Genomic DNA, 14,916 nt, shown 5'->3' with positions numbered 1-14,916 from the left:
CTCTTAGGCAATTTAAAAAAAAAAATGCTTTCTTAGAACTGATGTCTGCTTACAGTCAGGAAGCACAAAGCTGCCCCCAAGAAACCCCAGCACCCTATGTCACAGGGATCCTGATCCTCCTCCCACAGAGACGAGCTGGAACCGCAGCAGCGGCGGACAAACCTGCCCTGAGCCAACATAGCAGACGGCAGCCTCGGGGACCAGAGAGGAACCTTCCAGGGGGAGGACGGGTCTCCCTCACAGATGGAGAGAAACCAAACCGACCACAGGAGCTCTACAATAGGTCTCTGCAGAGACTTTCCTGCGTGAGGAAACAGAAATCGTCCACGAAGACTAGGGGGCTTGCGAAGATGGTGTCTGAGGGAAATGTGTCTGGAGATGGATGTGTACGTGCGCATGCGCAGTGTCAGCGTGTTACAGGGAGCCTTCTGGCCAGAGCAAGGACAAGTGATTCTACTCATTTGATCTGGACAATAACTACGCTGAGAAGGTACCTAGACAATAGACCTTACTTGTAGTTATCCGTAGCATACCGGGAAACTGTAATAATGACGTGTGGTGGTAAAATAACTTCGAAATGTGCAACTTTCTGCCACAGAGACGATGAATGTTTGAGAAGACATCAGTGTCAGTTACTCTAATTCAATTATCACACTTTCTGTGTATGTGAGTATCAAACTATTACACTCTGCCATATAAGTATATACACATGGTGTGTTGATTAAATTTTTAATTGTAGAATAATGTTTAAAGACATCAACTTATACCCCATGGTCTTCGACATAAGAGTCAACTGGCACGGGGTAGACACATCTGCCCCCCTTGTTCATTGCAGCGGGCTGTGCACCTCACATGGGAAGTTAGTTTCTGTCTTGAGGTCATTCTATGATTTAGAATGCTAATGGTGTACTAACCATTGGCAATTTCCAACCTTGGTTGTAATTAGACTTCGGTCCTGAGGACTACAATCTGCACAGCAGGAAAATGGAAGAGGCACAGCCTCGCACATAAACAGGGTTCCCTTTCAATGGTTGGTGATACCAGGGAAAACTCCTGAGCACAGGACATATCTTACAGGCAGGTGTTGTCGTGGGTGTCCAGTGAAGTCACTGACCCCGGGACTTGGGGACAGGTGAGGCTCCATAGAGAGGCATCGTGCCTTTGGTGCCTAGACTCTGATTGCCGCTGGCTCTCCTCCTGCGCACAGGTGCATTTTCAGAATGGGAGCTGAAGGCAGAGCTCTGCACAGGGCCAGACAGACACATGGCTCAGGGCCCTATGTGCTCCGCAATGCCCCAAACACCAGGCAGCTGTAGCCTCCACCTGTCCTCTGTGACGTCAGCCGAGTCCCAGACAGACCTGCACTTTACAACAAAAACTGCCAGCATCCATAATGCTTCTCTGAATAAGCTAGTAGAATTTTTTGTTGCATGAAAAGCTTGCAGGTGTGACTTGGCTGCATGTGCAGGAAAAAAATTTCAATGACAAAGAGAAGGAAAAGCATCAATGGCTTCGCTAATAGCGGAGTTACTGCCTTTCGGCTCCCGTCAAACCCACTCAACAAGAAGCTCAAGTTACGATGCGGTGCAGTGAGGTTTTATAATTCCTTTCAAACAACTGTGGAAGTATAACCTGTGGTCGCCGCCGCCTGCTGCCCATTGGGTCTGCCTGGGTCACCACCACCACGACATGCTCTTCTTTCCCTGAACCGCTTGGTCCACCAGCCATCAGGGGCCCTGCCAGGTCCAGCTGAAGCATTACGGAGTCCACGTGGCCGCTGAGGTTCACAGCTGAGGGTGGATCAAGGCGAAGTACAGAGCAAGGAAGAAACGCCTACTAACCCATTGACCCCGCCCCAAGACACACCCCTTCCTAGGAGTGCTCCGGAAGAAATGTCCATCCAGCCTTTCTCCAGGCCCGGTACCCTGAGACACTTATCACTCCAGTCCCTCATTACGACACATCCGATTGGTTTTAGGCAGCTCCATCATGCTGAACGTCTGTTGCTTGAGTTCTGAAAGCTATCTACCCATTGCTCACGACTGTCTTCTTGCTTCCCCTGTTACAGCTAGCATAGAATTCCCGTCCAAGTTCACACGCGCCCGTAGAAGGCCAGATTCTCTCATGAATGAACTAACACATACGCTCATCTAAGTCACAGGGTCTCAAATCCCTGGTTGCAAGCTGAGAAACCACAAGAAGGTTTAAAAGCATTCTGAAACTGGCAAAAATCAACGGTGTCCACAGCAAACGAGAAGGATGAGGACCAAGCTCTTGGTCAGGACAAGAGGCCCCTCCCACTTCACAATCCTTCCCAGGGCACTGGCTGGGCCCAGCGCCTTCTTCCCCTCAAAACCTACATCCCTGCCTGTGTGTTGTACAAACATAAGAGCCCATGTTCCTCAGCTGCCTTGACCCTCGGAACCTCCCACCTCTGCTGCCGGGTCCCAGTACCATGGAGTGTGTAAGAGCGACAGCCGACTGTCCAGGACAACTAGCCCAGGCATTTTGATCCAGGTCTCCAAAGACTCCAGAAAGAGCTTGCTGGGATTCAGGATTTACCAACGGTTGGTGCCTTCGGCCCCTAGAAGTGCAGCTGGTTTATTGGAGGGAGGGTAGCTATGGGGTTCCCTTTGCATGCTGGTGAAAGTCTTTCAGTAAATGGCTCCTTTTTTTATTTTATTTTTTTTAATTTTCAAGACATACTGCTTTTAAAGTAAAGGAAATGTTGGGTGAGCCCTGTGATCTGTGTGACGGCTGCCCCACACTGCTCGACACTTGGGCTTAGAAGGAACAAATGGAAAATGGAAATCACACATGGAGCAAAATTTACAAAGAAAAGGTCCAAGAGACCCTGTTGTTCTGCCAGCCTGAAACCGTTCCTATCCTGGTCTTTTCCCCAACCCGGATTCAGAAGAAATAGTTTAGTAGGCCTTGAAGACGACAGAAAGTAGAACAGTGCCACCTAGAGGCAAACCTCAGGAGAGCAGCGGGCGTCTCTGTCCTGGATTTGAGCTTTTGTCTATCTACTGCCTGGTAAAACTAAGCTTTTGTCCTCAAGTGAAGTCGCTGTTATTCTTCTACGAATGCTCAAATACCTGACAAGGTCAAACTCGAGACCAGAAAAAATTCAGCCTGGCTGTCAGTTTGAGAAGACCTAGTCTTTATGTTGAGAAGGCAGGTGGCGCCATTGCAGTGAGAACATTCTGGAAGAAAAGCTGGAGCCAACAAGGCTGGGCTTTAACCCTCAAGGCCCGCTCCACTGATCCACTGCCTACAGTAGGTCACGTCCCTCAAAGATTCCACAACCTCTCAAAATAGTGCATGAGTCTTTGCAGGGGGGGGGGGAATAAAGCAGTAGTGAGGAGGTGACCAGATGACGTAAAAACACCCTACGGGTAGCCAATCAAAGGGAGAACACAAACATTTAAGGGGCAGCTGAGTGTAGTGGTGCATGCCTTTAATCCCAGCACTCAGAAGGCAGAGGAAGCCAGGTCTTGGTGAGTTTGTGACCAGCTTGGTCTACAGAGTGAGCCCCAGGACAGTCGAGACTGCCTTCTCCCATTGCTCTGACGACAGGGCCCTCCGTGCCAAGACCTGGACTTGGAGCGGGGAGGAAGACCCGTGAGATGGAACCTTAGAAGGCAGGCAACATGCTGCTCCAGAGCAGGGGAGAGTCTCCCCAGGAGAGACCTTTGCTGACACCTACACTGTTGAGGCCTTCCACATTGTGATGGAGCCATTAACATAGGCTCAGTATCACCAGGCCCGGAGTCCCTGCTTGCTCAAGCTTTGGCCCTGTTTCGGACTGGGCCTTGGTTTTAGTCCCTTTCTTTGCCTGCAGGCAATCCTCCACCGTCTTCCTTTGCCATAGTTACTTTGAGGATCGATTTGCCTGGGTTACAAGATTTCCAGGTATTTGGTTAGTCATAGTCACTGGGTACGCCGGGAGCGTGTTTCTGAAAGAAATTAACCTTTGAACTGGTGGACTTAATGAAGCTAAGTGCCCTCCCCCAACAGGTCAGATCTCATCCAACCTACAAATCCAGGTGGATGAGGTCCCTGAGGGGAGGCAGTCCACTTGCTCACTAGTGAGCACAATCTTCATCTCCTGCTCTAGGCTCAGACCTTCGATCTTAGACTGGAACACGTACCAATGCCATCCCTTTGAGTTCCACTTGGCCTTGCAGGTGGAATTCTTAGCTTTCACAATCATATGAGTCAATGTCTTAAAATAATTTTTATATGTGTTTGTGTGTTTGTATATATGTGTGTGTGTGTGTGTGTGTGCGCGTGTGTGTGTTCTGTGTTTTGTTGTCTAATTTAAGGGGTCCTGTTCAGAGACCCTAAAAGGATAATGGAGGAAATTATCTTCATTTCCTACAGGGTTTTCCTCTACATTCATTGGTAGCTCTGGTCACAGTTCAAGGTGCGCTGAGGGGCAGAAGGGGGCATGGAAAGAGAGAGGGAGACAAAGGATGAGGTGCTGAGAAAGAAGGTGAGGGGAGAGGTGGGGAGGCGGGGGACAAATCTAGTAACCTGTGAGCAAAGGGTCCCTGGCCTCTGCTCCTTTACATAGTGGCCTGGGAGCTCCACCACCCTCTCCCATAACAAGCACAGACAACAATTCGGGGACAAAGGACTTCAGGTGCCTGCAATTACAGGTTTCTAAAATAAACCCTGCAATTACTGAGCTGCCAGAGCCTAACTGCTACAAGGGAACGCAGATGTTCACAAGGAAGACATAGCCTTGTTACTCCCCAACTGAGGGAGAGCGGTTCTCTAACCCAGCGCCCTTCCTGTCCCAGCACACAGCCTGTGCCTCTGGCCTCAGCTCCAACCAGGAAGGCTGGCAAAGGTCAAGAAGGGAGAACACACGGGCTGTACTAAATTTCCTTTCTTCTAAGAACTGCCCTCAGAGGTCAGAACCCTATTCCGGCCCCAACACTCCTTGTCTGTTTCTTAGTTCTGGTGTTTTAAGACAGGGTCTCACTGTGTAGTAGATTTTCATCTCCTGCCTGAGCTTCCCAAGTGCTAAGATCATCACAGTCATGCCTTACCCACATCCTAGACCTGAAGGGGAAAAAAAATCCAAAAATAATAAGCTAGAGATTCAAGCATGTTTCTGTCTGCCAATTCGGAGAATACGGCCCTGGCTATGAGCTAGGTATTGAGCCCTGTGCCCTATCACGAAGAACGTAATTCTTCCGGGCCAGCCAGAAGACGCTGGTTAACAGCTACCCCTACATGATCTCTGCTTTATAAATCCCTCATTTGTTCAAAATGACCAGAACTTAGAGTTGTTGTCTCTGTAAAAATGTCTAGTTGATTGAAACGTAACTTGGGGACAGGAACCTAAAAGCAACGTATATGTGGAAGCCCATTTAAGGATGCGATGTGATAGCTCAAAGCTATGTAAGTTATAGAAGATCTGTGTTCAGGGCGGAGGCTCCTTGACCTGGGGACGTTGGTCAGCCACCTGCTAAAGAGATTTTTTTTTCAGGTTATCTCTGGGTGCTTGGAGGATTTTCTGCAGGGAGACATTCGTCTGCTGTTTCAGCCTCTTCTTCAAGTCTAGCAGAACTTCCTTCCGTGGAGCATCTCACTACACCCTCTGCAGCCCACAAATCCCCAGCTGGAGTAAGGCCCAAGAGGGCCACACAAACCCTCACTGTGCATTTAGAGGCTAGCGTCTTGGGAGAGGAGCCATCGGAACTCTGTGGTGACAGTGGACTTGTTCCGAGGAGCCCACATGAAAATGAAATCAGCCTCTCCCATGGAGCAATAATTGTCCTACATCCCTGTGATGCGGGAGTCCCCTCTGTGTGCTGTAATTACCATTAATGAATAAAGAAACTGCCTTGGCCTGTTGATAGGGCAGAACTTCGGTAGATGGGGAAGAAGGAACTGAATGCTGGGAGGAAGAAGGGCGGAGTCAGAGAGATGCTATGGAGCTACCACCAGAGTCAGACATGCCTAATCTTTGCCAGTAAGCCACTGCCACATGGCAATACACAGATTAATGGAAATAGGTTAAATTAATATGTAAGAGTTAGCCAATAAGAAGTTACAGCTAATGGGCCAAGTAGTGTTTTAATTAATATAGTTTCTGTGTGGTTATTTTGGTTCTGGACGGCCGATACGATTAAGTAGCCTCCTACATCCCTGAGCATCCCTGGCCTCCTGCCTGGCTGTCCCCGTCTCTCCCACCATCTCTTTCTAGCTTTTCTCTTTCTTCTTTCATCCAAATGTGCAAGTTCACCCAGAAAACAGAAAATGAGCTCCCTGCTACCTGTGTTGCCCAAAACACACAGGCCACTGGGCAGGTCAGGCCGTGAGCCCCGTGGTGGAGACTAGACACAGGACTGCCAATGAAGAGCTTTGTGGAGGTGCTTTAGAATACACATGGCACACCATGGTGGGAGGGTAAGAGGGCTTTACCTGTTAGTTTCCAGTCTCCCCCTAAACTGCTACAGCTGTGTAGGATGCTCATGTGACAAGGATTTTACCGTTGGTCAGCACTGAGTCCCATCCCCTGCTTCTGACCCCTCTCCTTCTGTGAGTCTCACTGAAGACAGGATCCAGCAACTGTGCAGGCCCTGAGAGGGTTTGAAGTCACCCAGTGGTAGGGTAAGGAGAGCAGCATCTGGGTGCTGGAGGCCAGGATGAAGCCAGTGCATTGAAGGAAACAGGGCAAAAGAAGCCAAGGGACGGCAGGGGGAAATCTTGGATTTTTTTTTTCAACCAAGGAAGAGAGAGAGAGAGAGAGAGAGAGAGAGAGAGAGAGAGAGAGAGAGAGAGAGGGAGAGAGGATCTGCCAGAATGCTGGCTTTTCCATCATCTCACAGGGAAGTGCTTCCTCAGCTGAAACTCAGGCATCCTTTTCCCATATGGAGAAAGTACAAGGATGTGAGCCAAGGCTCAGTCAGATGGCAGTCAGAGCAACCTTGCAGCGCAGGTCGGGAAAACGGAGAGACTCCTTCACAAGGACTTGAAAGGTAAGCTATACAAATGACAAGGAGGAGGATGACCCCGTTTTACAAAGAGTGAGTGTAATAAAGATCGGACTTCTGCATCCTACAAGCATTAGTTCCTTTTATCTTTTTAAACGCGAATTTTCCGAGAAACAAACCTCTTTTTAAAAACCCCATTTCGAATAGCATTTTTAAACACCTGGGAGTAAACACAACCAAAGAGGTGAAAGATCTTTGCTCTGAAAACTTTCAGCTGCTGAGAAAAAAAATTTAAAGAAGATCCTAGGAAATCTGTGCTCGTGAACTGGCAAAATTAATGTGGCAAAGGACTGTATTACTAAAAGCAATCTGCAGATCCATGCAATCCCCGTCAAAAACTCAGTAATATTATTCACAGAACTGGTAAATAACTCAACTTTCATAAGAAGCACCCGAAGACCCTGAAGGCCCAAAATCACACTGAGCAGGAAAAAACAATGCTGGAAAAGCTATTGTAAAACCTGAACTCAAACTGTACTATAGAGCCATAGTGACAAAAGTCTGCTGTTGGCACCAAAACAAACAAACAAATAAATAAATAACAAGAATAAGAAGACATGTAAGAATGTGTCCCTGCAATGAGCCTGGGTACCAGTCTTCTAGGCCCTGGCGAAGCTCAGTTAACAACAAGGTTTTTCCCATTCATTAGGCAATGCTCTCTGCACCTTTACAATGGTTTTGATAATGTAAGTTTACTAAAGATAATGTATTGGTTGCCAGCCCCTTCATAGCAAGATGAACAAGAGGGCCGATGGGGCTGGATTCCCCGGGATTCAGTTCTACAGAGTCTACCTTCCCATGAGGAAATAGCTGCCGATCTATGAGTTTAGTTCCATAAACTAAAAGTGAAGAAGGAAATGCACTGGGGTCCCTCAGCAATGAGCCCAATCCCTGAGTCATCCTGTCACCTCCCAAGCAGCAAACCTACTGTGGCTTCCTCGGGAAACTAAGGGCACATCTCCTGAACATCATCCCGAACCTGATGAAGATGCCCCACTTTATCTTACTTCCACCGTGTCTCGAAATCACCCCCAAAGTACCAACCCATCCAGACTCTACTTGTCCCGGGTTTTACTCCCAGCACTTGGAAGTGTGCCCCTTCTTGCCTTCCTCTTTCTCTCTACCTTCACTTGCGGGCTTCTCTCAGCAGCATCCCCTTGCCCAACTATGTACGTTCCCCGAAGTTAGGCACCGCTATGCCAAGGTACCACTCACCACGTCCTGCGTGGCATGGTCTCAGAAACCTGACTGGAGGAAGTCAGGAGTGAAGAAAGACACACACAGAGAGAAGCTGGGATCAGGGGGGCTGTGCTTGCTGAGGCAGAGGGCACCAACTCTACAGCCCAGAAACTCAGTACATTTATTCTGTTCAGCACGATGGGGAGGAGTTAGCTCGTCTCAGTGGGAGGTCTCTGTAGGGAGGAGTCTTGGGTTGCAGAAATATGAGAGGAGGAAGCTATAGTTGCCCGTTTTTGCACACACTCCATATCTGCACACAATTCCCATGGGTCTAAGACACTGGAATCCTTGATATGGCCATGTTCAAGTCAGACAACACACATGTCCACTCCGGGCTTCCAACACTCCCTACCCAGCTGGCTTCTGACCAGGTTTACCTTAACCCTCCAAGTACTACAGAGGCTAAGATGTTGTCTGTCTCCACCCTTAAAAACTGCGGAACTCAGTATCCAACTATCCTAGCGATGGTTTTCAACAGAAGATTCCGAGGCAAGAGAAAGTAGAGAGACAAAAACAGCAACCAGAAAAGGAAAGGAAGCTCCCATCGCAGTGGTATGGATGAGTGCAGACTCACAGTTGAGAAGGAGGGACATAAAGGCTTCTATGACAACCCCTGTCCCCACCCCCCCAAAAAAAGTAACAGCCTAGACAGAAAACCTTCAAAGAAAACTCCTAAAAACTGTGATGAGGATACCACAGTTGATGATTTCTGGTGAGGATGGGGGTAGAGAAGGTATCTATTTTCTTGAAGGGGCTGGGGACTAAGAGCTTGACCATGCTCCCGTGAGTTGATGGGCAGCACAAATAGGGCTTGATTTTGTTTTGTTTTTCTTCTTTTTTTTTGTGGGAAGAAGGTCACCAGAGCTGAGCAGGGGAACAGACCTGGGAGGCCTGGGAAGTGAGTGTGATTAGGGTTCATGATGTGAAACTCTCAGTCAATAAAAATATTATGTTAAAAAGAAAAAACCAGCAGCCACACAGAAGATACAGCCAGAAGACCCAGAATGCAAAGACAAGTCACTAGGAATCACCTGTACCGGAATGCTAAGGAATGGGGTGGGACAGAGGCACAGGACAGAGGACAGGTGAGAAGCCTGGACCCCCGGCCCCGCCAGCTCTCTCCTGAAGAAACAGGGCATGTATCAGGAACACTGACTCTGACCACCTGTGCTTGACCCTTTGACGGGAGTCATCGTTCAGCGACAGGTGACTGCTACTCCACGCATGCTTTGGATACAGTAGTTTTCCATTGGTGACACAGCCAACAGCTGCCAGATCTTTCCTTGATCCGGATACAGGCTGAATAAAACCTGTAACCATCAAAAATATTTAATTAAATACTTGTAATATGCAAACCATAGGGTCTATATAGCTTTGACTACCGTTAAAAACAAAGGTGTGGTTTATGCATAGAAATTTCACCAGCTTACCCTAATGTAAAAGGAACGGCAAGCCACTTCCCCCACCCCCCCCACTCACCCCCCCACCCCCGCCCACCTGGTTAGCTTTACTCGAAATAATTACATGGAAACTGTATTCTTTTAAACACTGCCTGGCCCATTGTCTTCAGCCCCTTATTAGCTAACTCTCACATATTAATTAACCCATTTCTAATAATCTGTGTAGCACCACAAGGTGGTGGCTTACCGGAGGATTCTAACCCACGTCTATCTTGGGCAGGAAAGCATGGTGACTGCCTCACTTCCCTTCTTCCCAGCATTCTGTTCCATCTACTCTGCCTACCTAATTTTCTGTCCTATCAAAGGCCGAGGCAGTTTCTTTATTAACCAATGAAAGTAACACATAGACAGATGACCTTCCTCCATCACCCTAATAGCATGAGAACATAAAAATATTTTTTAATTCATCGTCCTGTGTTAGCTACAGTGAGCCTTGATTATTGATGCTTTTCAGTTAAGGACTTGCACTTCCAAGTTTTGCTTTGATATTCCCTAAATACCCAGCCACAAATTAGACTGCCAGATGTGTATGTGAGTTATTTTCTCACTTAGAAGAACAGAGGAATATACCTCCATGACTTTTGACAGCTTGTTTGTGGAAATCGCAAAGAACATTATTAATTAAATTCAAGTGATTAAAGAAATTAATGATAAGATGCTATACTACGGAAATTCAAAGCAGTTTCTCAAATTCTTTCAGATGTGTCTACAAGAGAGGAAAAAAAAGTCCATTTCCCAAATTAAAAAGCCTGAAGCCTAATGATTGAGCTCAAGTTGCCTTTGGGGCCCGAGGGAAAGTTGGTGAACCCTGACCCCTCCTTTGACTCTCAATCTCTGCTCGGCAAAGGCTTCAGCACCACACAGTTGCATGAGTGGAAACATAGGAGAACATTACTAGCCGAAACATAATTAAACTGTGAGTCTTCCCAAGCTCAAGACTAATGTTTGCATTTCATGGTGCCGGGGACCACTGAGCCCCTCCCTCACAGATCTTAGGAGCTGACTGTACCCCATTCAGGCAGAAAGAATGAGATGCACCATTTTTTTACTGACTACTTCATACAGAGATATACACAGACCCTGCCTGCACACAGAAGCCCAGCCAGTGCTGCTAAGGGCAGACTTTCTTTACCACCCCTCAACCTGCCATGTCCAACTGCACTCGGCATCTTCTTCAGAGAGGTCAGAAACTCTGCAGTCAGCTCTAACAGGAGGACCCAGGTCTCAGGTCCAGAAGTTCAGGAAGTCAGTGCTAACAGGAGGTCCCAGGCCTCAGGTCCAGAAACTCTGCAGTTAGTGCTAACAGGAAGTTTCAGGCCTCAGGTCCAGAAACTCTGCAGTCAGTGCTAACAGGAGGTCCCAGGCCTCAGGTCCTTCTGCCATCCATCCCAAAGCATACAAGGGTTGTTTCCTCCCAGAAAGACCCCCCAGTACCCACACTGGTCCAATAGCAGCTCTGGGAGATACTGGTACTCACAGAACACACCACCACAAACATAAACAAGCCCGTGACCTTCATCCACCGCACACAGCACCTGCAAGAGAAAAGGGGGGCCCTGAGTCACGCACAGTAGCAGCGTCTGCTTGAGATATGAAGGAAGCAGAAGGTATATGATGGGCAGCTTGTCATTATTTTGTTCACTGGCTAAGTTCCCTATGTGTTAGAAAATCATTCAGGAAATTTGAAAATGGTAAACTTTTCTTTTGCATTCTCTTAGACTAAACGAATTGAACAAATAATCATTTCACATTTCCAAAGTGGGTTTCAACAGCTCCTACTTCAGTGGGAATCTAAGTAGCATTTGTTTCTAAAAGTATGAAATATAATTGAGGTATCCTAGGTGTGTTTTTTTTTCTTTACGTAACTGACAGACAGCAGAACTGACAATTCAGAATGAAAAGTTTCTTGCAAATGTCTTTGTCATTCATGCCTGGTACTATCCAGACTTGTAGTTAGCCGCTCCACAGGTACTTTCAGGGTAATATATGCTTGCAGAAAGCTGCAAGTATATGACATCTGTGAGCAGATGACTAAACATATCTCTTAAAGTTGCTTTTGGTTGCAGGTAAGTCTTTTCTGAGAAACCAATAAGGAAGCAGACACTCACAAAGACATGTGAGACGAGCAAAACAAACTTAGCAACCAAAACCATTTTATTGCAGTCTCTGCCCAGAGGAGTTCCTTGCCTAGAAGTGTGTGTTGAGCAGATGATGCTAAGGACGCATGCCACTGAAGTTATGGCAAGACAAGACAGTCCAGAAGTTCTTCCATCTTGTATGCTTGTCAGTTCAAAGTGAACTAGAATTTGACCTCCTTGATGCAAACTCCCATGGGAAATTACCCAGTTCCAGTCTAGGAACCCAAGGTCAGGATATGTGAGCTAATTTACCTTTGCCCATTTGTGCAAACCCCCTGTAGCTAACAGCTTAGCTCAGCTTCTGTCGAACTGCTTGCTTACACAAAGCCCCTCCACCACCATGAAGCTGCAGAGCAAGATGCCAAGACCTTGTTTCTGCCTTCAAACAAAACCTCATGTTCTGGACACTCAGGGCCAAGCCTGGGTCTCCTAATACTTGCTTTGATACCAGCTGGCTAGAATAAAGACTCTCAGTTGGCTGTAAAGTGTGAGTGGCCATCTCTGGTGGACTGCCTGTAACCAAGTGTCATGCTGGAGAGAAACCTCCAGTCAGAGACATTTGTAAGATGAGTCTTGCTTGGCGACAGTGTTACTGTTGCCCTGATGTAGCCCTGTGTTTCATTTACTTGGGTCACTGCTTTAAAAGCTGCCTGGTGTCTTCCTGTCTTCCTTACTTGCTGCCAAGAAGCCGTTCTCCCTCATTTGGCTCCTGACTATATTATCACCGAGAAATGACCTTATCTATTGAGTTGCTGTGGTAGAAAGAGCACTGAAGCAGGAACCACAGACGATCAAACCACTGAATGGAAAGTTACCTCACTCTGAGACAGTTGATGCCATGCCAACCTCTGAAACTACTGAACAGTCAGATGGAGAACGATGCTTAGAGTGTCAGGGTTTGACCCTCACCTCCAATGACCCACGTAGCCAGTTCTCCCGACACATAATTTTATGATTCGGATAATTTCAGAACAGATCCGTGAACCAAACATCTATTAGGCCTAAGAGGAGAGCTGAGAGCAGTCATGGTGAGGAGGCTGTCAGTGGTTAGGGGGACAAATGAGAAAGAGACAGGTCATGGTCAAGATGAAAGGATTCCAGCCACTAGCCCTCTGCATAACCATTGCAAGCGTTGGGAGAATCGGTAGGCTGGCTTGGTAATGACTTGGCAGGTGGGTTATGAGCATAGCGAAAACACTGAGGCCTCCCACAGAGACATCAGCCTTCCCAGTATCTTCGGAAAAGACTAATCCACACACACAGTGACACAGTACCAATACTGGACACTTCGGTGGCACTTTCTCGCTCTGCTTGGGCATGCCCACATCCTCTTTGTGTAAGCCCCTAGGGGGCAACGGAGTAGACGGAGGTCGTATCTCAGGAGATAACTGCACAGCCACACACAGCACTGCCATTGGCCCTCAGCCACTTCCAGTCTTCATGGGGACTACTGGCTTTAACTCTTAAGCTCTCATTTTTCCTTGGATGGGCTTTCAAACACTTTGACCTAAGAGCTTTCTCTAAATAAATGTGTGTGAAGAAGGAAGGCCAACAGATAAGCTAAAATATCTGGACACTCTTATGTGGGCAGCTCCAGAGCCCAGAAGGTCCTCTTAGCCCTCCCACACACATTCCTTCATCCATGCCCACTGCATTCTGCAAGGCGGTAAATTCCAAAACACCACAGGGATCCCTAAACCAATGATTTGTCCAGAAGATGCCTGCTTAGGATGAATAGGAGATGTAGGCCACTTGGGTTTCTCATCAGGCTTCCTGTGACTTGGTCAGTAGCCTGCTGAGTTTGCAGGGCTGACCCATGTGTCTCCTGAGGCCTAGGAAAGGGTAGATAGTGTTGAAGGAGAAGTGTAAGCTGCCTGAACAGGAAATCTGCCTCCTCCTCTAAACCTTATGCTTCTGGAAGGCTGAAGTGTGCACAAGACCTCGGGGCAAACAGAAAGCCACCTGCTACCACCTATCCACTGCCGAAGCTGTATCTCCACATCCACTTACCCCAGTGTGGAGACCTGAACGCTGAGGTAGACACTGCCTGCAAGACCCCCTTTCTCTGAGGAGACCAGCGTAGACATATCCGCAACCTCTTTGCCCAACACGCATCTTTGTTCCCAGGCAGTGAGGCCGTTTTCCCAAGAATCTTCAGTGGCTATGAACTCTGGGTGATGAGCAGGCATGAACTGGGACCTGGAAAGGGAGAAAAAAAAAACTATGTTTATATTTCCTGAAATATTATCTCCCTCAAATACAAGATTTCTCCTCCGCTGGGAGGTACAAAATGTGATGAAATCAGTGCTGGTCTTTAAAAGAAATTGGTATCACCTAGGCCACAAATCTCTGAGCATGTCTATGGGAGAGGTTCTCAACTGGGTTAATTAAGCCGGGAAGAGCCACCCGAATGTGGGTGGCGCCATTCAGTGGACTGGAATCCCCCACTAAATAAAAAGGAGACGCTGACGGCGCTCCAGCCTTCATCTCTCTCTGCTTTTTAACCACAGGTGAATGTGACCAGCCGTCCCACATTCCTGTCATTGACTTTGCCGCCACGATGAAATATACTGTGAGGTGAAATGAGCCCTGTCTTCCTTAGGCTGCTTTGCCAAGCATCTTGTCCCAGCAATGAGACAAGACCCCAGACATCGTGGCATTGTCTCGTATTTCTGGCAACATGTCTTTCCTGACGTCACAGGGCTTTTGACTCAAGTTCTGTGGGGTTGTTCAGTCTTCAGAATGAATGGCAGGCCGGCAGGAGATTTAGTTGGTTCAGTTGATTTCCAGTGTAACTGCTTCTGGCTCAGGCCAGGCCAGGCTCCTTCCACTACGGCCTTCTCTCTCTCCGAGTGTGTGCGAGTGGTCGCTAGCTAGGCAGCTCTGCTCCATGAGTCCTGAAAGAGGGTGATTTGTGTTCAGTTTTCCTCTTCCCATAGTGGGACCGTAGGAAAGTGGTCCACCTGCTTTCCCACACAGCAGTACGGCAGCGTCAAAGAGGATGAACAATGTCAGCATCAGCTAACAAAGGTTCGAGACAGGATTATATTTACTAGGGCAAACGGA

At 47.7% G+C, this 14,916-nt stretch overlaps 1 protein-coding gene across 1 annotated transcript in view; it reads right to left on the bottom strand.

Moving 5' to 3' along the window:
* The window catches only part of Oca2 (OCA2 melanosomal transmembrane protein), a 278,738-nt gene that overhangs the window by 242,425 nt on the left and 21,397 nt on the right, over nt 1-14,916 (bottom strand). Inside the window, exons 3-6 of the mRNA XM_087901282.1 lie at nt 13,861-14,049; nt 11,190-11,247; nt 9,490-9,562; nt 1,633-1,790 (exon numbers count right to left, since the gene is read on the bottom strand). Of these exons, the coding sequence (XP_087757408.1) occupies nt 1,633-1,790; nt 9,490-9,562; nt 11,190-11,247; nt 13,861-14,049 (478 nt within the window). The remainder of the gene's footprint in view (nt 1-1,632; nt 1,791-9,489; nt 9,563-11,189; nt 11,248-13,860; nt 14,050-14,916) is intronic.

Source organism: Myodes glareolus, chromosome 24 (genome assembly GCF_982192425.1).
Source record: "Myodes glareolus chromosome 24, mMyoGla1.1, whole genome shotgun sequence".
Lineage (NCBI taxonomy): Eukaryota > Metazoa > Chordata > Mammalia > Rodentia > Cricetidae > Myodes > Myodes glareolus.
Note: the sequence above shows the minus strand (reverse complement) of the source record. Positions and strands in the feature narration are given on the sequence as shown.